Source organism: Bos javanicus, chromosome 5 (genome assembly GCF_032452875.1).
Source record: "Bos javanicus breed banteng chromosome 5, ARS-OSU_banteng_1.0, whole genome shotgun sequence".
NCBI classification, from domain to species: Eukaryota; Metazoa; Chordata; class Mammalia; order Artiodactyla; family Bovidae; genus Bos; species Bos javanicus.
In genome coordinates this window covers 38,636,648-38,660,553 of record NC_083872.1, presented here as the reverse complement: position 1 = coordinate 38,660,553, position 23,906 = coordinate 38,636,648, and the positions used below count along the sequence as shown (strand labels likewise).

At 36.8% G+C, this 23,906-nt stretch overlaps 1 protein-coding gene across 14 annotated transcripts in view; it reads left to right on the top strand.

The window, feature by feature from the left end:
* PPHLN1 (periphilin 1) overlaps positions 1–23,695 on the top strand; it is a 175,191-nt gene extending 151,496 nt beyond the window's left edge. For 13 of the 14 annotated variants that reach the window (XM_061416416.1, XM_061416415.1, XM_061416413.1 and 10 more), the window contains one exon: positions 21,345–23,695. In XM_061416416.1, coding sequence (XP_061272400.1) covers positions 21,345–21,539 — 195 coding nt within the window. In that variant the 3' untranslated portion in view covers positions 21,540–23,695. The remainder of the gene's footprint in view (positions 1–21,344) is intronic. The other variant, XM_061416414.1, reaches the window with a different exon arrangement.
* The last annotated feature ends 211 nt before the right edge of the window (positions 23,696–23,906 follow it).

Here is a 23,906-nt window from a genome sequence, read left to right as displayed (position 1 = left end):
GCATCCGGGTCATTTCTAATGAGTCAGTTCTTCACATCAGATGGCCAAAGTATTGGAGATTCAGTTTCAGCATCAATCCTTCCAATGAATATTCAGGACTGATTTCCTTTACGATTAACTGGTTTGATCTCCTTGCAGTCCAAGAGACTCTCAAGAGTCTGTTTCAAACCACAGTTCAAAAGCATGAGTTCTTTGGCAGTTAGCTTTTTTTATGGTCTAACTCTCACATCCATACATGACTACTGGAAAAACCATAGCTTTGACTAGATGGACCTTTGTTGGCAAAGTAATGTCTCTGCTTTTTCATATGCTGTCTAGGTTGGTCATAGCTTTTCTTTCAAGGAGCAAGTGTCTTTTAATTTCGTGGCTGCAGTCACCATCTGCAGTGATTTTGGAGCCCAAGAAAATTAAGTCTGTCACTGTTTCCATTGTTTTCCCGTTTGCCTTGAAGTAATGGGACTGGATGCCATTACCTTTCTCTTTGAATGTTGAGCTTTAAGCCAAGTTTTTCACTGTCCTCTTTCACTTTCCTCAAGAAGCTCTTTAGTTCCTCTTTGCTTTCTGCCATAAGGGTAGTGTCATCTGCATGTCTGAGGTTATTGCTATTTCTCCCAGCAATCTTGATTCCAGCTTGTGCTTCATCCAGCCTGGCATTTCGCATGATGTACTCTGCATAGAAGTTAAGTAAGCAGGGTGACAATATACAAACTTGACATACTCCTTTCCCAATTTGGAACCCGTCTGTTGTTCCATGTCCGGTTCTAACTGTTGCTTCTTGACCTGCATGCAGATTCCTCAGGAGGCAGGTAAGGTGGTCTGGTATTCCCATCTCTTAAAGAATTTCCCACAATTTGTTGTGATCCTCACAGTCAAAGGCTTTGGCGTAGTCAGTGAAGCAGAAGTAGATGTTTTTCTGGAATTCTCTTGCTTTTGTAGGATCCGGCGGATTGACGATTTGATCTCTGGTTCCTCTGCCTTTTCTAAATCCAGCTTGAACATCTGCAAGTTGTCAGTGTACATACTGTTGGAGCCTCGCTTGGAGAATTTTGAGTATTACTTTGCTAGTGTGTGAGATGAGTGTAATTTTGCCTTTGTTTGAGATTGGAATGAAAACTGACCTTTTCCAGCCCTGAGGCCGCTGCTAAGTTTTCCAAATTTGTTGGCATATTGAATTCAGCACTTTCACAGCACCATCTTTCAGGATTTGAAATAGCTCAACTGGAATTGCATCATCTCCACTAGCTTTGTTCATAGTGATGCTTCCCAAGGCCCACTTGATTTTTCATTCCAGGATGTCTGGCTCTAGTTGAGTGATCACATCATTGTGGTTATCTGGGTCATGAAGATCTTTTTTGTATAGTTCTTCTGTGTATTCTTGCTACCTCTTCTTCTGGTTCTCTTAGGTCCATACCATTTCTGTCCTTAATTGTGCCCATCTTTGCATGAAATGTTACCTTGGTATCTCTGATTTTTTTAAAGAGATCTGGAGTCTTTCCATTCTGTTGTTTTCCGCTGTTTCTTTGCATTAATCACTTAGGAAGGCTTTCTTATCTCTCCTTGCTATTCTTTGGAACTCTGCATTCAGATGGCTATAGCTTCCCTTTTCTCCTTTGCCTTTCATTTCTCTTCTTTTCTCAACTATTTGTAAGGCCTCCTCAGACAACCATTTTGCCTTTTTGCGTTTCTTCTTAGGGATGGTTTTGATCCCCACCTTCTGTACAGTATTATGAACCTCTGTCCATATTTCTTTAGGCACTCTATCAGATGTAATCCCTTGAATCTATTTGTCACTTCTACTGTACAGTCATAAGGGATTTGATTTATGTCATACCTGAATGGTCTAGTGGTTTTCCTACTTTCTTCAATTTAGTTTGAATTTTGCAATAAGGAGTTCATGATATGAGTCACAGTCAACTCCTGGTCTTATTTTTGCTGACTGTATAGAGCTTCTCCATCTTCGGCTGCAAAGAATATAATCGATCTGAGTTTGGTATAGACCATTTGGTGATGTCCATCTGTAGAGTCTTCTCTTGTGTTGTTGGAAGAGGGTGTTTGCTATGACCTCCTCATAGTTTCAAATAAATAGAAATATGTGCACCCCCATGGACTACCAGAATTCTGTAGTGGGTAGCTGTTCCCTTCTCCAGGGGATCTTCCCAACCCAGGGATTGAACCCAGGTCTCCTGCATTACAGGCAGATTCTTCACTGTCTGAGCTACCAGGGAAGCCTCTGTAATAGCAACTTACCTTAAAGTATCCGTGAAAATTAGAAGATTCATTTGAATGGATTCCTAACTCAAATCCTTGGCTGTAGCTGTTACATCTTCAAAAAGGCTTTTTGAGGATCAGATTTACATCTCATTTTAAAAAATTTAATAACATCATACTTAGTGATTAACACATGGTCTTTATCGGCATAAAATGGAAGTAGCAGTCTAATTGGTTGATACAATGATGACTGCATCATTGTTCTAGTATGTATGTGTTCATTTTTGTGCACAGTATTGTTGTAAGTATGTCTCATTCTTGGAAAGTATTTCAGTATCATTTAAGAAGACATTAGTAGTTTTATTTATAATATCAAATAGACACATCAAGACTAATTTTGAATTATATGCCAATTATTCTGTAAACTTTGCTATTAAATGTATGGAGTATAAAATATTTTTAGAAGGACTGTTAAAATATGTATTTCCATCCATATGTAATGAGATTTATGGACTTTTCCCACTGTACATAACATAGATACCTTCAGAGATAATAGTAAAATAATGAGTTGTTTTAAACACTCAATGATTTTAACTTACTTTTTAATATACCTGATATTATAATTCCTATTTTTAAAATGAAGCTGTGCTATTTGTGTTAGTTATGAAAAATTCCTTTCTAGTAGAAAGGGAAGAAAGCCCCACATCTTAGAAGTATTCAGGTGGTACTATATGTGATCTAATTGTAAAAGTTTCTGGTAGAAGTACAATTAAGTAGACGGATGATATTCTGTTTCTTACATTTGCATATGATGAGTTGAAAGCAGATACTAAAAAGTAGGAGAAACAAAAAGTTTTATTTTCACTGGAAACTCCAAGGATTGATGAAAGTTGTTTTAGCTTTCACCATGAAACAGTATAGCCTATTTTCAGCTATGTTGGTTAAAGCCTTGTGAAGCAAGCACCTTAGAGAGGTTTGCGATTGCATTAAAGAAAAAATAGATTTCTGCCATCACCTTGGCACTCTTGCCAGTGTGAAAGCACTGCAGGTCTTTGCTGCTCCCTGCTTGTCACCCCAGCCCAGAGGCCCGCTGACATCTACTACATTGTAGCAGGCTATCATGCTAGATAGTTAGAGAAAGTTCCTTTTGGTTACAATATAAAACCCACTCAGACTACCTTTAGCAAGTAAAGGAGAAGTATTGAAAGTTTATGAGGATTTCTCATGAAAGAGGGCAAAACCAGGTTTTAGAGCCTGGAACTGGAAGGCCACAGGTAATATCTTCCTTAATTTCCCTTCTTTCTCCTCATTCCTTTCTCCCCACCAGCTATCCACTTTTCCTGTATTCCTTGGCAGTGCAGCCTCCTAAACCTGATTCATAATCTAGTAAACCCTGGGATTTGTCTTTATCACCAAAATCTCTTAAATTCTATTTTATAAATATGTATTTTTCAATTGGAATATAATATAAATATAGCTGTCAGAGGCCTCTCTCAGAGTCGGGGGGGAAGGCACAGCTAAGCAGAAACTGCTGAAGCTGCCTATGTACTGGAGTTACAGTTAATCCTGACCACCTTTATTGTTTCCTACCCTTTCACTGGCACTTTCTGGCTCAGTGACCTCTTAATAACTCCACTCCCATCATCTTCACTAAAAAGCGACTTTGGCATTTTAAGTCTCCCAAAATTAGTAGCAAGGACTTCTTGTCTTGAGTTGACAATTCACGATACCTTGATACTCTAACAAAAATGAAAGCTTTCTAAACTGCATTACATACAAAATGTTTAAACTAATATCACAGAAAGCAGAGGAAAAGAAAAAGTAGCACAATAGCACATGTATACTGAAGCATAACTTAATTGTTCAGTGTGAGGCATGGGGAAATTTCATAGTAGGAAAAATTAATTTCCCTTAAAATCAACTTCACAATATAGAATTTTAATGTTGAAAGAAATGGAATGGTAGAGTGAATCATCTAGCAAAAAAGATTCACTGAATCACCTGGCAAAGAAGCTAGAGAAGAACTAGCCTCCCCTGTAGAATTCATTGAAAATGTCCCATTTCAGCCATAAAGTGCTCTTTACGCCAACAGCATAAGTAGTTTACAGAACAGTCGTGCTTTTTCTCACCACGGGGAAGGGGGCTGATCTGACTTGTTTATTTTTCCTAAGTTTATCTCAGGGACATCTTTGAAGCTGTATGGAGAAATCACCCAAGTTTCAGATTGCTCCAGGGGAATGACTTCTAGAGCATTAGACATGAAGCACACACATAGGAATAACATCTCACTTCCTTAAGTATAATAGTTAGGATCATGGCCTTGGAAGGCTGATCATCTTTCTTTACACCACTCTTCAAAATCAAGTGAATTAATTTGTCTTTGCCAAAGATTTAGTCTCAGTCATGACTTTATTTCTATTTTTGGATTTAAATAATTCTCGGGGGTTATAGCAGCCGTATTGTAAGGGTTAAGTTAGAAAACTAGGCTGTGAATGTTAATCACACTTCTTGCAGCTGAACTTCAGTTTCTCTGCTTCAATATTTTTGTAAAATGAGGATATGAGGATAGTCCTGGTACATAAAATAATGTAAAAACCTATATGAAGATGTTAGTGACTTAATGTTTCTAATGTGCCAGTAATTTCCAAATGCTATTACATTTAAACAAACAAAAATATCCTTTAGAATTGTAACCCATCACTATTTCTAGCCTTGGAGACCTTTACTTACATTTCCTCCTCATTTTCTTAAAATTCTTCCTGCAGTGTAGCAAGAGCCCTTCCTGATGACTCAGTGATGGGCTCAGTAACTTAATACTTTTAGGTTCTGAGCCATTCTTCCATATTTTTACAAGGTTAAAACAACCTTACTTTTGGATTCTCTCCAATCTCCTTTATAAGACAGGAATCAGGAGGAATGGAGTGAGGAAGATGGGTCATGAAGTAGCTAAGCTGCTTCCTGCTTAGTCACTCCTGACAGTTTCTCCTGTCAGAGGGTTATTGGGTGGATGGAGGTTGCTCCTCTTATATCTCAAACCAATGTAAGATTTTTCATTTATGGAACAGGCTACTGCTGTTTACTTTCTTTTCAGTTTAGTTCAGTTCATTCGCTCAGTCGTGCCCAACTCTTTGCAACCCCATGGACTGCAGCATGCCAGGCTTCCCAGTCCATCATCATTTCCTGGAGCCTACTCAAAATTATATCCCTTGAGTCGGTGATGCCATCCAGCCATCTCATCCTCTGTCATCCCCTTTTCTCCCACCTTCAGTCTTTCCCAGCATCAGGGTCTTTTCTAATTGAGTCAGTTCTTTGCATCAGGTGGCCAAAGTATTGGAGTTTCAACTTCAGCATCAGTCCTTCCAGTGAATACTCTTTGATCACCTTTAGGATGGACTGGTTGGATCTCCTTGCAGTCCAAGGGACTCTCAAGAGTCTTCTCCAGCACCACAGTTCAAAAGCATCAATTCTTTGGCACTCAGTTTTCTTTATAGCCTTATTCAAATCTAAATATGACCTTTTGTAGGGCAGGACTTCATACTTTTCTGATTGATAATGTTAAATCATTTGAGAATTAGACTAACCTCATGAAAAATTTTAAATCTATTGATTTCTAAAAAGATTTATTTGAAAGTAATCTTAATGAAAATAAATCTTCTTTGATAACACCAACTTAAACTATATGTCAGATTTTTCTTTTGGTTGTATACTCATTAGCTTCATTTAATTTTCAGCAATATAATAATTTTTTATAACAAATAGCTATGTGTTAAAAATAATTATCTCAGTATGTACATGAGAAATTTTACACTTTAACCTGATTTTTCTTTTTTCATTCAAGGTAAATACAAGGGAAATAATAAGTGACAGGTTTCTTGTAAGGAGCTGACTTGTCATTTTAACCTCTGATCTGTTTCATTGTGATGAATGTTTTAAACATCAACTTGGGAAAATGTGTGCATTGAACCTATCTCTCCCTGCCTTTATTAAAGAGTTTTTATTGTTTTTAGACATGAAAATATTAAAAGCTACCAGTTTTGTCATTTTGCAAAATGCTTATTGTTAACATTTTCTCAGCAACTGGAATTTTTAAACCTATTTTATTTGATTGCCTTTTATCTTCATTATGACTAATTTTCGTTAGATTTAACCTTTTTATAAAATGTTTTGAATCTTAGAATTTTTCTCAAACTGTTACTGACACTGAGCACCAAATGACTTTTCCTGGTCTACTGAATCAGGTTTGAAGGGGACATTAGTAATGAATCCATCATTTTTCTCTGATCAGCAGTCTTCAGAGGTTGGTTTGTTGTCTGTTGATCAAGAAGAAAACGTCACCAATATAAGTTATTTTAAGTCCAAGGAGGAGCTAAACCATTGGCCAGTCATAAGCTATTAAAAGTCCAATCTGTTTAGATCTAGCTTCATTTGATTCCAGCCTATCCAGGAGCTGTCTTTTCCAAATCTTTCCCATCTTCCAAGATTCAGTCTTCTTTAACCTTACTATGCTTTTTTGTTTGCAGTCTTCCAAAATTCCTGAAATAGCCAACATTCTAAGCGCCATTAATCCACCCCTTCTCCACTCATTATTATTTTTTCTTTAGAATTGTTATAAATAACATTTCGTATTTGTCTTTTGGCATTTACGATAAAGACAGAGGATGAGATGGCTGGATGGCATCACTGACTCGATGGACATGAGTCTGAGTGAACTCCGGGAGTTGGTGATGGACAGGGAGGCCTGGCGTGCTGCGATGCATGGGGTCGCAAAGAGTCGGACACGGCTGACTGACTGATCTGATCTGATCTGATCTGATAAAGACATACCTTTTTATTGTGCTTTGCTGTATTGGATTTTGCAGATACTGCGTTTTTTATGAATTAAAGATTTGTGGCAACCCTGCATCTAGCAAGCCCACTGGCACCATTTTTCCAACATTTGGTCGCATTATATCTCTGTGCCACATTTTAGTAATTCTCACAGTATTTCAAACTTTTTATTATTACTGAATTTGCTATGGTGATTTGTGATTTTTGCTGTCACTGTGGCAAAAAGATGACTTACTGAAAGCTCAGGTGAGGGTTAGCATTTTTTAGAAACAACATTTTTAAATTAATATATACATTTTTTAGACATAATGCTATTGCACACTTAATAGACTATAGTACAGCATAACCAGCTCTTTTTCTGAAGTATAATTGATTTAAAATATAATATTTTAAATCAGTTTCAGATATACAGCAAAGTGATTCAGGTATATACATGTATTTTTTCAGATTCTTTTCCATTGTAGATTATTACAAGATTGAATGTAGTTTCCTATGCAATAGAGTAAATCCTTATTGTTTATCTACTTTATATATCGTGGTGTGTTAACCTCAAACTAATAATTTATCCCTCACCAGCTTCTCCGTCATGTTTGGAAACCATAAGCTTGTTTTCTATGTCTGTGAGTCTGTTTCTGTTTTGTAAGTAACTTCATTTGTATTACTTTTTAGATTCCACATGTAAGTAATACCACATCTGTCTTTGTGTGATTTACTTCTCTCGGTATGATTGATAATCTCTAGGTCCATCCATGTTGCTGCAAATGGCGATATTTCATGATTTTTTATGGCTGAGTAGTATTCCATTGTGGATATCTATCACATCTTCTTTATCCAGTCATCTGTTGAATGGACATTGCTTCTGTGTCTTGTCTATTGTAAATAGTGCTGCTGTGAACATTGGCTTAGTTTCATTGAGTTAGACAAGGCTGTGGTCCGTGTGATTAGATTGACTAGTTTTCTGTGATTATGGTTTCAGTGTGTCTGCCCTCTGATGCCTCTCTCAACATCTACGGTCTTACTTGGGTTTCTCTTACCTTGTACATGGAGTATCTCTTCACAGCCACTCCAGCAAAGCGCAGGCACTGGTCTTTTACCTTGGATGAGGGGTATCTCCTCACGCTGCCCCTCCTGACCTTGAACGTGGAGTAGCTCCTCTCAGCCCTCCTGCGCCCGCACAGCCGCCACTCCTTAGACGTGGGGTTGCTCCTCTCGGCTGCCTCCCCTGACCTCGGGCGTGGGGTAGCTCCTCTCAGCCGCAGCCCCTGACCTTGGGTGAGGGGAAGCTCCTCTCAGCCATGCTTCTGTGCAGTCTGTCACAGCCGGCGTGCTTCTGCGCGGTCAAAGATGGAGCTCTATACAATCAGCAAAAACAAGACTGGGAGCTGATTGTGGCTCAGATCATGAACTCTTTATTGCCAAATTCAGACTTAAATTGAAGAAAGTAGGGAAAACCACTAGACCATTCAGGTATGACCTAAATCAAATTCCTTATGATTATACAGTGGAAGTGAGAAACAGATTTAAGGTACTATATCTGATAGATAAGAGTGCTTGATGAACTATGGACGGAGGTTCGTGACATTGTACAGGAGACAGGGATCAAGACCATCCCCATGGAAAAGAAATGCAAAAAAGCAAAATGGCTGTCTGGGGAGGCCTTACAAATAGCTGTGAAAAGAAGAGAAGCAAAAAGCAAAGGAGAAAAGGAAAGATATAAGCATCTGAATGCAGAGTTCCAAAGAATAGCAAGAAGAGATAAGAAAGCCTTCCTCAGCGATCAATGCAAAGAAATAGAGGAAAAAAACAGAATGGGAAAGACTAGAGATCTCTTCAAGGAGATTAGAGATACCAAGGGAACATTTCATGCAAAGATGGGCTCGATAAAGGACAGAAATGGTATGGACCTAACAGAAGAAGAAGATATTAAGAAGAGGTGGCAAGAATACACAGAAGAACTGTACAAAAAAGATCTTCACGACCCAGATAATCACGATGGTGTGATCACTTACCTAGAGCCAGACATCCTGGAATGTGAAATCAAGTGGGCCTTAGAAAGCATCACTACGAACAAAGCTAGTGGAGGTGATGGAATTCCAGTTGAGCTATTTCAAATCCTGGAAGATGATGCTGTGAAAGTGCTGCATTCAATATGCCAGCAAATTTGGAAAACTCAGCAGTGGCCACAGGACCAGAAAGGTCAGTTTTCATTCCAATCCCAAATAAAGGCAGTGCCAAAGAATGCTCAACTACCGCACAATTGCACTCATCTCACATGCTAGTAAAGTAATGCTCAAAATTCTCCAAGCCAGGCTTCAGCAATACGTGACCTGTGAACTTCCAAATGTTCAAGCTGGTTTTAGAAAAGGCAGAGGAACCAGAGATCAAATTGCCAGCATCTGCTGGGTCATGGAAAAAGGAAGAGTTCCAGAAAAACATCTATTGATTTGAGATTTATCCAGTTCCTGTATTTACTTTCAGTGCTACCTGGTTTTGGCATTTGGCATCAGTGAAAGATATAGACTCTGGAATTGTTTTGTTTATTTTTGTCTGTTGAGTATATTATGATTGGAAGAACCAATAAGTTGGAAAGGGTAAAACAAAAATCATTTAAGTATTAATCTTTGATTGAACCCTATAAATTTATAAATTGATCTGTATGTATGGATGAGAATTAACAAACATTCATTGCTGAGGTTTTTTAGCATTTAACCACTTTATCATTAATTTTGGACTTTTTTTTATGTGGCTGTAATAATTGTACCCACATATTGAATGTAGGTGGTTAAGATCTAATCCATGTGTTCATAATGCATTTCTTAGCAACCATCAGTGTTCTTTTTGGAGCTGTGTTTTTAAGAGCCAGTGCAGCATTGAGGAGGATGTTTAAAGATATCTTTTTCTATTAATATAGCACAAGAAGTAACATAGATTGCAATAGTTTTGACACTTTCTACATTACTACAGACCCAAATTAAAGGGTTTACATTTGCTCCAGTATTTAACATCATTATGCTGTCAACAGTTTTTCCCAATCTCACCAACACGTTAGACATTATGAATTTTCCTTGTATATTAAGCCTCAATTGGAGTTATTTTTTTAATTTATATTTTTATATGAATTTCATAAAAAATTATGCAACATTTCACAGGTACTAATTATATTTCACAGTTCTTCTTTAAAAGTGGTAAATGTTTATTTCCACCTTAATGATAAAATAGTTGCAAATATATACTAATTAATTTACCAGGTCAACACTTGTCACCTTACCCTTTTTTCACTTCCCAGTCCTCTGTAATAACACTCCTTAGTAGAATTTTCTGTGATGATGGGAGTGTTTTATATTTGCACTATCTGATATGAAAGCCATTAAAGTGCAACTGAGGAACTGAATTTTTAACTTAATTAATTAAAATTTAGTCACATATGGCTAGAGGCTACTGTATTAGTCAGCACAGCTCTATAATCTCTACCATCCCAGTAAACTGCTCTTGCAGTTACCTATTTCCACACGTTTCCAAGTCCCATCAATATGTTTTGTCTGTTAGCCTCTTCAATCTTTCTCTGACATTTGATTGATTGTCCTTATTTTGCAAACCTTTTCCTTCATTCTCTCCTGATTCATAGTCTTCCTTATTGTCACTTTATGACTGATATTGATGTTTTTAGGTGTCTACTTTGGACTGTCTTTTCATTCTTGCATTATACATTCTCTCAGAACTGACTCTTAACTATTCATTCAACATTTACTGAATATCTACTCTATCAGATACTGGAGCAGGAAAGAACTTACCCTTTCTTCTAGGTCCTCCCCTTGCCTCAGCTCGCTTTAGTGCTGAAGATAAGATCTCTCTTCCTCCTCTGTTTCCTTCTCCTAAGGGCTAGACTCAGTACGTCACTTCCTTTTGACAGGTGCCTCAAATTACATATTGGGCTTCCCTGATAGCTCAGTTGATAAAGAATCCACCTGCAATGCAGGAGATCCCAGTTGGATTCCTGGGTCAGGAAGATCCCTTGGAGAAGGGAAGGGCTGCCCACTCTAGTATTCTGGCCTGGAGGATTCCATGGACTATATAGTCCATGGGGTCGCAAAGAGTTGTCCTAGGCGAATGAGTGAGTTTCACTTTAACGCACTCAATTAAAGTGAGTTTCACTTTAATTGAATTACATATTAGGTACTGACCTTATCTCCCATTCCTAGTTCCCTCCCCGTTGAAATAAAACCTTCTACCCATGAGTTTTTATGTTATTATATCCATATTGCTTCTTAATTACTCTTAATGAAGGCTCTAATCTCATCTTTTTTTAACACATCATGTGACATTCATAGTTCCAGTTCTCAGGAACCCCATAGCATTGATTCCTAATCATTCTTTCCTTGATGTATCAAAAGGATCCACTTCCAGCTTCCTTCATAGCTCAGTTGACAAAGACTCCGCCTGCAATGCAAGAGACCCCAGTTTGATTCCTGGGTCAGGAAGATACACTGAAGAAGGGATAAGCTACCCACTCCAGTATTCTTGGGCTTCCCTTGAGGCTCAGCTGGTAAAGAATCCACCTGCAATGTGGGAGACTTGGGTTCCATCCCTGGGTTGGGAAGATTCACTGGAGAAGGGAAAGGCTACCCACTCCAGTATTCTGGCCTGGAGAATTCCATGGACTTTATAGTCCATGGGGTCACAAAGAGTCAGATATGACTGAGCAACTTTCACTTTCTTCTCACCTTTTCCTGCTCGTAGATTTTTATCTGTTTGCTAACTGTTTACAGGTTGAGATCTAAGCTCCTTAAAAGAAAGCTTTTCATGGCCTACTTTGAGAGTGAGCATGCTTTAAGCTATGCCAAGCCAATTGAATTTCTCCAAAATGCTGTTTCATTTTCCTCCTCCATATTTTCCTAACACGAACTCCTCATGTTTAAAGAATTGGTTCTTGAGATGGTGAATGTGGTCTTCATATTGATTTTTTTTCAATGTGTACATAGTTAATGTCAGTAGAAAGTGGAGGATGACTTGAGATAAAACTAAAACCAAAATAAAAGCATTAATGATATAATTTTAAATATAGTCATTATTGTTAGAAATAGAATTGGATGTTAAACATTAAAGAAGTTATAATACCATTTTCTAATACTCCCTTCTCTAGACAAAGCTAGAATGTTTTTTCTTTTTCCATCATCAGCATCACTATTTTTAACATACATTAAATGCTTCCTGTAGAGCAGGCACTATACTGAGTGCTCCTTATTACCTCAGTCCTTACAACAGCATAGTTAGGTCTGTACGTACTGAAGCTGTGGCACAGGAGGTCGTAACTTTCCCTTGCTTGTTTTTCAGTTGTGTGATTGTCTCGTAGTCAATCAAAGTGGCTTGTATCATTTTGCATTACCACCAGCAATGAATGAGAGTTCCTACTGCTCTGCATTCTCACTAGAAATTGGGGTTGTCATTGTTTGGGATTTTAACAATTCTAATGGGTGTGTAGTGGTATCTCCTTTCATCATTATTTTAATTTTCAGTACCCTTAATGACATACGATGTTTGAACATCTTTTCATTTGCTTATTTGCTATCTAAATGTTTTCTTTGGTTAGGTTTGGCTCTTTTGCCCATTTTTAAAATTGGACTTGTTTTTATTATTGAGTTTTAAGAATTTGTTTGTGTATCTTGGATACCAGTATTTTGTCGCATATATGCTTTGCAGTGATTTTTCTCCCAGTGTGTAACTTGTCTGTTTGCTCTTTTAACATTGTCTATCCCAGTGATATTTTTAATTTTAATGAAATCCATTTTTTCTTTCTTGGAATATACTTTTGGTGTCATCACCCAGATTTTTTCTTCTGTTTATCTTCTAGAAGAATTATAGTTCCGTATTTTACATTTAGGTCTATAGTCCATTGTGAGTTAATCTCTGTCTAGATTTTGCACATAAACGGTCAGTTCCTCCAGCACCATTAGATGACTAGTCTTTCTTTTTGAATTGCCTTTGCTCCCTTATCAAAGATCAGTTGCAATTTGTATGAATCTATTTCTGGCCTCTTTATTCTGTACAACGGATCTCTTTGTTCTTTTGATAATACCGTACAGTCTTGATTACTGTGGCTTTATAGTAAGTTGAGCGTCAGTTCTGTGACTTTGTTGTTTTTCTTTAATACTGTGTCGACCATTCTGGGTCTTTTGCCTTTCCATATAGACTTTAGAAGCAGTTTGTCAATAATCCACAAGATTACTTGTTGCGATTTTGGTGTAGTGACTGTTGAATTTGTAGATCAAGTTGGGAAGAACCGATATCTTAACAATAGTGAGTTTTCTTATCCATGAATGTAGACTATATCTCCATTTACAAACATTTACATAGATATCACAGGTTCAGTTCCAAACCGCTGTAATAAAGCAGATATCATAATAAAGCAAGTCACATGAATTTTTTGGTTTCCCAATGTATATAAAAGTTATAGTCTATTAAGTGTGCAGTGGCCATATGTCTATAAAAAACAGTGTGCCTAGCTTATTAAAAATACTTTATTGCTAAAAAATGCTAGCCTTTGGTGAGCCTAAATCTTTTTGTTGGTGAAGGATTTGAAATATTGTATGAATTACTAAAATGTGACACAGTGAGCAAATGCTCTTGGAAAGAGGAGCCAGTAGCCCTGCTTGGTGCAAGGTTGCCATAAACATTCAGTTTATTAAAAAACACTGCAAACAAAGCACAGTAAAGCAAAGTGCAATAACATGACGTATGCTGAAATTTATATCTTCTTTGATTTATGTCATTAGTGCTTTATAGTTTTTCTCATATAGATCATGTATCTGTTTTGTTAGATTTATACTAACTTTTTTCAGTGCTGTGTTGTTTTTAATTTCAAATTACAATCATTCATTTTTAGTATATAGGAAGCAATTGACATTTGTGTATTAACCTTATGTCCTACAATTTTGCTCTAATCACTTATTAGTTCCACTAATTTTTTGATCAGTTTGGGATTTTCTACACAGCAGTGTCACCTGCAAACAAGGAGAGTTTTATTTTTCTGTTCATAATTGGTACACCTTTTCTTGTCTTATTGCATTAGCTGTGTTCGGTACAGTGTTGAATAGTTTTTAAAGGGGATACCCTCATTTCCTGTCTTGGGAGAAGGGACATATATTTTCTTACCATGATTTAGCAATAAGGTTATTGTAGATATTTTTTTAAATCAAGTTGAGGAAGTTCTTTATCCCTAGTTGGACAGAGAGTTTTGTTATAAATGAATGTTGGATTTTTTTCAAATGCTTCTCTGCGTCTATTGATATGATCATGTGGTTTTTCTTTTCTAGCATATTTTTCATTGTCTAGCATAATATGGATTGTATTAATTGATTTTCAGATGTTGAAACAACCTTGCATAACTGGAGTAAATCCCACTTGGTTGTTATGTATGGTGGTGGTGGTGATTTAATTGCTAAATCATGTCTAACTCCTGTGACCCCATGGACTGTAGCCTGACAGGCTCCTCTGCCCAGGGGATTTTCCAGGCAAGAATACTGGAGTGGGTTGCCATTTCTTTCTTCAGGGTATCTTCCCAACCCAGGAATTGAATACCTGGGCCTACTGCTTTGCAGGATGATTCTTTACTGACTGAGCTATGAGGGAAGCCCCAGTTGTTACGTATAATTCTTTTCATTGTATTTTGGGTTTGAGAATTTTTTGGTATCTATGTTTATGAAAGATACAGGTTTGTAACTTTTCTTCTAGTAATGGCTTTGGTTTTGGTAGTAGGGTATGCTGACCTCACAGAACACCAGGAAATGCTCCCTCTGCTTCTGTTTACTAGCACTGATTATAAAGAATTGGCATCACTCTTTTAATGTTTGGTAATAAGCATCTGAATGCAGAGTTCCAAAGAACAGCAAGGAGAGATAAGAAAGCCTTCCTCAGCGATCAATGCAAAGAAATAGAGGAAAACAACAGAATGGGAAAGACTAGAGATCTCTTCAAGAAAATTAGAGATACCAAGGGGACATTTCATGCAAAGATGGGCTCAATAAAGGACAGAAATGGTATTGACCTAACTGAAGCAGAAGATATTAAGAAGAGGTGCAAGAATACACAGAAAAACTGTATGATCTTCACAACCCAGATAATCATGATGGTGTGATCACTCACCTAGAGCCAGACATCCTGGAGTGTGAAGTCAAGTGGGCCTTAGAAAGCATCACTACGAACAAAGCTAGTGGAGGTGATGGAATTCTGGTTGAGCTCTTTCAAATCCTGAAAGATGATGCTGTGAAAGTGCTGCACTCAATTTGCCAGCAAATTTGGAAAACTCAGCAGTGGCCACAGGACTGGAAAAGGTCAGTTTTTATTCCAATCCCAAAGAAAGGCAATGCCAAAGAATGCTCAAACTACCACACAATTGCATTCATCTCACACGCTAGTAAAGTAATGCTCAAAATTCTCCAAGCCAGGCTTCAGCAATACGTCAACCATGAACTTCCAGATGTTCAAGCTGGTTTTAGAAAAGGCAGAGGAACCAGAGACCAAATTGCCAACATCCGCTGGATCATCGAAAAAGCAAGAGAGTTCCAGAAAAACATCTATTTCTGCTTTATTGACTATGCCAAAGCCTTTGACTTTGTGGATCACAATAAACTGTGGAAAATTCTGAAAGAGATGGGAATACCAGACCACCTTACCTGCCTCTTGAGAAATTTGTATGCAGGTCAGGAAGCAACAGTTAGAACTGGACATGGAACAACAGAGTGGTTCCAAATTGGAAAAGGAGTTCGTCAAGGCTGTATATTGTCACCCTGTTTATTTAACTTATATGCAGAGTACATCATGAGAAATGCTGGGCTGAAGAAGCACAAGCTGGAATCAAGATTGCTGGGAGAAATATCAATAACCTCAGATATGACACCACCCTTATGGCAGAAAGTGAAGAGGAACTAAAAAGCCTCTTGATGAAAGTGAAAGGAGAGTGAAAAAGTTGGCTTAAAACTCAGCATTCAGAAAACGAAGATCATGGCATCTGGTCCCATCACTTCATGGGAAATAGATGGGGAAACAGTGGAAACAGTGTCAGACTTTATTTTTGGGGAGCTCCAAAATCACTGCAGATGGTGACTGCAGCCATGAAATTAAAAGACTTACTCCTTGGAAGAAAAGTTATGACCAACTTAGAAAGCATATTGAAAAGTAGAGACATTACTTTGCCAACAAAGGTCCGTCTAGTCAAGGCTATGGTTTTTCCTGTGGTCATGTATGGATGTGAGAGTTGGACTGTGAAGAAAGCTGAGCGCCAAAGAATTGATGCCTTTGAACTGTGCTGTTGGAGAAGACTCTTGAGAGTCCCTTGGATTGCAAGGAGATCTATCCAGTCCATTCTGAAAGAGATCAGCCCTGAGATTTCTTTGGAAGGAATGATGCTAAAGCTGAAACTCCAGTACTTTGGCCACCTCATGCGAAGAGTTGACTCATTGGAAAAGACTCTGATGCTGGGAGGGATTGGAGGCAGGAGGAGAAGGGGACGACAGAGGATGAGATGGCTGGATGGCACCACTGACTTGATGGACGTGAGTCTGAGTGAACTCCGGGAGTTGGTGATGGACAGGGAGGCCTGGCGTGCTGCGATTCATGGGGTCACAAAGAGTCGGACATGACTGAGCGACTGAACTGAACTGAACTGAATTTATCAGCAAAACCAGTTGGGCTTAGTGCTTTCTGTTTTGGGAGTTATTAATCGTTAATTGAATTTCTTTCATAGTAAAAGCCTATTTAGATTATGTATTTTTTCTTGTTTGAGTTTTGCTAGACTATTTTTCGAGAAATTGGTTCATTTCATCTGATTTATCAAATTAGTGGGCATAGAGTTATCATAATATTCCTTTATTATAAATGCTTGAAAGGTGAATAGTGGTGACCCCATTTCAATTTGATATTAATAATTTGTGTCTTTGCTCTTTTTTTCTTAATTAGCCTGGCTAGAAGTTTATCAATTCTATTAATCTTTTCAAAGAACCAGTTTTTGGTTTTGTTGATTTTCTAATTTTCTTTTCTTAATTTCATTGATCTCTGCTATAATTTTTATTATTTCTCCTACTCTGCATTTAATTTGCTCTTCTTTTTCTAGTATCCTAGCTTATTACATTATTTATTCTATATCTTCTTTGCTAACATTCATTTAATGCTATAAATTTTCTCTGAGCACTGTTTTTGATACATCTCACAAATTTTGATGTTATATTTTGAACATATTTTTAAATTTCTGTTGAGACAACTTCTTTGATTTGGGTGTTATTTATCAATAGCAGTATGTTGTTTAATTGAGCTTCCCAGATAGTGCTAGTGGTAAAGAACCTGCTTGCCAACGCAGGAGATGTAAGTGATGCGAGTTCAATCCCTGGGTCGGGAAGATCCCCTGAAGGAGAGTATGGCAACCCACTCCAGTGTTCTTGCCTGGAGAATCCCATGGACAGAGGAGCCTGACAGGCTACAGTCCATAGGATTGCAGAGTTGGACACAACTGAAACGTCTTAACATGCACGCACATACGTTGTTTAATCTCCAAATATTTGGGGATTTTTCTAGCTATCTTTCTTTGCAATTTTAGCTTAATTCCTCTGTGGGCTGAGAGCATACTTCTTTTAAATTTGCTAAGGCATGTTTTATGGCCTGAAATGTGGTCTGTCTTGATGCATGCTCCATGTGAGCTTAAGAAGAATGTGTACAAGTTTCACATTGTACACATTCAATTTGTGTACAAATTGTACAATCTGTACGATCAGATTCACATTAAGATTTCTGCAAGGGCTGAACTTACTGTGGACACTCCAAGGGAGAATCTCTTTCTTGGCCTTTTCCAGTTTCTGGAGGCTACCTGTACTCTTTGGCTGGTAGGGTAGCTCCCTCCTTGTACCCTACGACTATCTTTAAAAGCCCTCACTCAACTTCTGTTTCTGTGATCACATTTCCTCTTTTTCTGCATTTTGTTTTTAAGAACGTATGTGATTGCATTTTATTTACCTGGATAATCCAGGATAATCTCTCCTTCTCAAAATCCTTAATATAAACACACCTGCAAGGTCTCCTGTACCATGTGAGGTAACATATCCGTGGTTCCAGGAATTAGGATGTGAACATCTTGGCTGTGGGGTTGGAGAATGTTCTTCAGTTCACCACGGTAGTAGAGTCTGGATTTGAACTTGTTATACCTGCTCTTGGAGCCACTTCTGTGCTCTTTCTGGCTTCCCTGTCACCTTCCACATCTAGTAGCTCCTCTATGGTGTATTTTACTAGTCTGTGTTTACCTTTACCATTAGGATGTGTCTCTCCTGAAACAGGACACGTCCTTTTAAACCAAATGAATTCAGATCAAGGAAATTACGTGGAATCTTGAGGTATCAGCAACAGAGAAAAGAATTGTTTTTGATTCCTCAGTCTTTTAAGGCTGTGTGTGTGTCTGACTTTTGCAGTTTATTCATTTACCTCCTAATATTAATATAAATTATAAATTAAGTGCTAAGATAAGTATACACATATTTACCTAAATTCAAGTAGTTTCCTGTGGCTAATGGCTGTGTAATTGCTATGATTCCACCAAACTACTATTATGGAACTGTAATATATATCCTAAAGATGTTTGTCTGAGATGAAAATTCGAACAACTCATTTTGCCTTAAGTTTTGGTTTCTCTTTTTGTGGGAACAGAGGTAAGGACTAGAATGCTGTACATTTTAGAGAAGTTTTATATCAGAGTTTGTTATGCCAAATAGTCTTGCTTCAGTCACTGGACAGCATAATTAATAGTAAAAAGTTTTGGTAGTTTATCATGTCCTTTTATTCCTGGAAGCACTTTATGAGCCTTCAGCTATTAACACAACTATAGTCAGATACTATGTGAAACCACATTTAGATAGTGTTTTCATTATGCTGGCAAATTTAACTACATTTCTGTGCGGTGTATGTGAGCCCCACCCAAACTTGAACCTGTTTCCATTTTGATGAGGTCCAATCAAGAGAAAAAGCAACAACAAAAAATCTTCCTGTGTGGCCTGTAGATATCAAGTCTGAAGATTATTAATACATTTCCAGCTTGGGACCACAAGCAAACAAACTCTTCCACAGATAACTACACCCTTCCTGTTTGGGATTGAGTTTACTGTGGAACAGATTTCGGAAATATGTTTCTGACCGTTGTGAATTTTATTTATAAAACTTTGGAGGGTGAGGTCCTTCCTTTAACAAAAAACTAATGATTTCCTGTCTAATGCCCAACCAGTGCATTTTAAGCAGTCTTTTTAGAAAATTTACCCTGTGGTACAGAATTACATTGCTTTGGGAAGTTCTGATTGTTCTTGTCAGCTAATGTACAAAAATTTGTCTTTTCAATGAATAATTCAAAAAGGATTTACAATCAAAAAATAAAACACAGCCTTTAAATGCTTTTATTGTCTCCAGAGTGAGAATAGTTTGCAGTTTAAATAAATGCATGAACACATTTTAAATACGGTTTTACTTTTGATATGCAAATCTGTACTACATTTATGTTCTGTAAATATGCTAAATGAAAAGTTACAGTTATAGGTAAAACAGCAGATTTACATTAAAGAATTTGCAGGTTAATTCACAGTGTAACCTTATCCTCATCTAGTACATCTGCTATAAAGACGCCTATAAAATTTAGGCCACCCACAAAGTGGTCTGCTGAGGCCAATGGTTGATGTTAGAATGCTGTTATTATATGGGTTGACTGGTTTGGTAAGGAATTTACCTCCACTAAGACTGTAAAACACATCATGGTTCTGACTTCCCCCATGGGGACTGCATTGGCTTGACTTAGGTTAGATCCTCTGTGTTTGTTAGACCAGTTACTGTGCTCCATTGCCTTGACATCCTATGTAATATTATGCGGTATACTGTTTCCTAAGTTGGTTTATTAGAGTAGTCAGTAATATTAATTCTGGGTCATGTAAACCTTGAGATAAACTGGAATAAACATTTGGTTTAAATATTCGAATTAAATTTAATGCCTATTAGGGGTAAATTTCGTTCACTATTCAGAAAAAATGTGTGTGTGTTTTAGTATTGAGATGGAGAAGGCAAACTGAGGATTTTATATATTTTAATTTCTGGGTCATTTGAAGAACTTATTCTTTGGGGCTTATGAATTATTTTCAAGAGCACGGAAGTGAATTTAGTATAATTTGGCAACCTAGTACTGAGAGGCAGAAACAAATATTCTTCTTTAAATAGCTATTTTAAGGGATTAAAAAAATATTGCAGACATTAAAAAATACAGCAGCAATCACCGTTACTAGCAGTGATCATTTGAGGAATGAGAACTGTCATGAATGAAGCAATGTCTCAGATCACTTCTACAGTTTTAAAAAGTGAATAAAATTCTTTTTCAGAGAATGAACATGTTGATTGTTTTTGTTAAATTTGGAAAAATTAAAATTAAAACAGTACTTTTAAATCAGATAATTTGTATTTAATTTTCATGGAGACTTAACTAATTTTTCTTTAAATATATGAATTTACAGAGTATGAAAAATAGCATAGAAATCTAAAATGCATTTTGTGACTGCAAACTAAGGTTTAATGTGGAAAAACATTAGCAGTTTTTAGACAGGAAATAATATTTGATTGCCATTGGTACAAATTATATATACACATTGAAATAAAATATTAAAATATATACATTAAAGTAGAAAATATATAGACATGTATACATGCATATCCTATATATACATCTGTGTGTACACATGTGTATGTATGAACATGTGTGTGTATAACATACTGTTTTGATCTGAACCCTGCCTTGGTGATTTTAAATATCGAATATTTATAACTTGAAAAGCTTTTTTCAGATAAATACTTTCAGCCTTCTTATAGTTGTTTGTTGTATACTAAACAGAATTTTGAATCTATCACCCGGTCATGATTCAAACAAATAATCGGAAGTTAGGGGCTTGTAATCTTATTTCTTCCAAACAAGTAAATGAATAAAGCTATCAGCATGTCTTACCTAGCTGGTATTTGTTCTTAGTCCTCATTTCTAGTCTTATGTCCTATTGGTAGACTGCATTATGCTTGACAAATGCTATGCCTGACTTCTGTAGTCAGTGATGTGGTCTATCAGTGCTTTTCTGCTCATTCAACTTGCCAGCAAATCTCGAGAGAGAGTGGTTTAAATGGCCTTGGGCAGTAGTGTTTACTCAGAGTGAGAGGTTTTGTGTCTCCCTTTTAGATTTCAGTATCATAATTCTGTCTACTGAATCAGCTCAGTGTTTGGCTAATTATTCTTAGTAACCACAGTGTATTTATCTTTCTAGGTTTACCGACAAGACTGTGAAACTTTTGGAATGGTTGTGAAAATGCTGATTGAAAAAGATCCTTCATTAGAAAAGTCTATACAGTTTGCATTGAGACAGAATTTACATGAAATCGGTGAGCGGTGCGTTGAAGAACTCAAGCATTTTATTGCGGAGTATGACACCTCTAGTCAAGATTTTGGAGAGCCGTTTTAGATTGCTTTCTTAGGCAAAAAAAAAAATTTCTAGATTTTTTTCCCCCTGGATTGTGTAAATCCTTAATATATGGAATTTTTGTGAAGAGAAATACTTTATGATAGTTGACCGTATTTCCAATATCAAACATCTAAAATAGTCTGTTTAAGATATTTTAATTAGAATCTTTTTTATCTACATGTAGAGCCTTCTAATCCATACTTATCTTTTTTTTCCCTATCCTAAAACAATGGGTCAGTTAATTTTTCAAGCTTTCTTGAAAATGCAGTCCAAGATTTCTGTACTTACAGGACATGTCCTGCAGTCTTCCATTGTTACGTGATCATCTGTTTGGTCACACTAGTGTAATTTATAGGTTAGAGTACATTCCACTTAAACATGTGTAGACTTTTTGCATTTCATAGTCAGTGATACCATGTGAAAATGTTACAATTCTGAGTTGTGTTTTATTGACTTGTTGCTTGCTTACCTTAGGCTTTGTAACTTTCAGTATGTTTAAGTATATTCAAATAAACTGAATACTTTGGTATCTTGGGAAATATTTGCTTTGAGGATAATTCTCATTGTGATAAAATAGAGCATTTAAATCTCTAAAAGACACCTCATAATAAAATCCTGTTTTCCAAGTAAATGAACTCAATGTCTTCTGTTAAAATAATCCTGAAACGCCTGACTAGTCTCACTGATGTGTGAGTCTTAAATATTATCACACAAAAGACTAACAGACTGGGAAATTGGAGATGAAAGATGAGGCCTATTTTAAAATTGGATTTCTTTAAAAATTTCTAACCAAAAGAGAAAAATTTAGAATATGGGGGAAGTAGTGGAGTTCATTTTATCTGTAGGCGCATATTCCCCATCTCAAGAAAGAAAGTGATTGGTAACATATCCATAATTAAACATATTATGCCTTTGTTAATCTCTGTTTGTAATCCAACAGACTCTTGTTCTGCTGTCCCTTCTAGGGGTTCATAGCCCTCTACAAGTGTTTTTGAATGAAACAAAGAGTAGGCTGTAAGCCTAGCACATCTACCCTTCACCAAGCAGCCTGTGTAAACAATCCATGAGCGAGCCATCCACATCACGGGTTAGTTAAGAATCTAACTGGGACAATTAGGGGATTCCGCTCATTTCCTGATCACTTCCAGCTGCCCGGTGGCGTTTAGCCAAATATGTAATTTCGTGGCATGTGTTTGGAAACTTTTAAAAATATTTGTTATTACTACCCAATTTCATTATCCTTCCATTCTTTTTCCATTCCACTCTCTCCTCAGTTGAATTTTGGCATTATTTTTAGTGGCCTCTATTGACTATATCTAAAGAGCTATACCAGAGTAGATAAAAATTCTATTAAAAGTAGAAATAGCGGTATAAATAATTTTAGTGGATCCTGTACTGTGTGCCTCAAAATATGCATTATGCCATTTCACAAGTTAAAAAACTAGTTGAAGGCAACAATTTATTAAGTTTCCTATATGAGATCACCTTGAATTTAGATATTGTACATAAGTCAAAACTAAACCCTATGTATCATCTTTGGTATTCTTCCCTAATGTGAAAAGTAGTTTTATCTGTTACCTACATTAGAAAGATTAAGAAAGTACTGATTTGTTTCTAACACCCATTTTTTCTTCTTAAATATTCTAATTCCGGGATTCATTTCCTCAAGTCAAGATGTCACAAGTTTAAAAACAAAACTTGAGACTCAACTACCTTGAGACAAAGGAGTTGTTTACTTTGTTGAACTTCACTAAACTAGAGAAATTTTACTCACAGATGCATTTAAATATAGGTTCAGTGGATACTTTCTTTTCCCCTCTCCCCAAATTACATTCAACATTTCACAGCTGTTTATAACTTGCCATCAGCATTATTCTGGTGCGCTTGTCAGTGTTAAATCTGTTTTATTTTTAAAGCTTTTTAAAGTTTTATTTTAGGATAGATGAATTCAGATACATGCCAGGGTATGTATGTTGCAAAATGTTCTTGATTGAAGAAATTTGTTTGTAAATTATCCATTGTTTTTGAGTATGCCCAATTGATGTGATAAAGTTTTGTCTTACCATAAAGCCTTGATGATCAACAGGGGGAAAGCAGATATTGTGAAGCTTTTGTGAACTTTAAAAGTACAAAATAAAGCAACCAGTTTTAAATAATTAGATCGTTTCTTTAAAAAAAAAAAAAAACTGGCGTAAAGTGTTTTGCTTAAATGTAGATTTTTATTGCTCTCTACTGCAAGATTGCTTCTGAGTGTTCAGTTCACCTACTCAACACTACTCATCAGGATGGAGGATGTTTGAGGGTTGAGGAGCTATAATATTAACTTTGGTGACTTGGGAATCTCCGTGTCTGAGAAAGCAGTTAAGT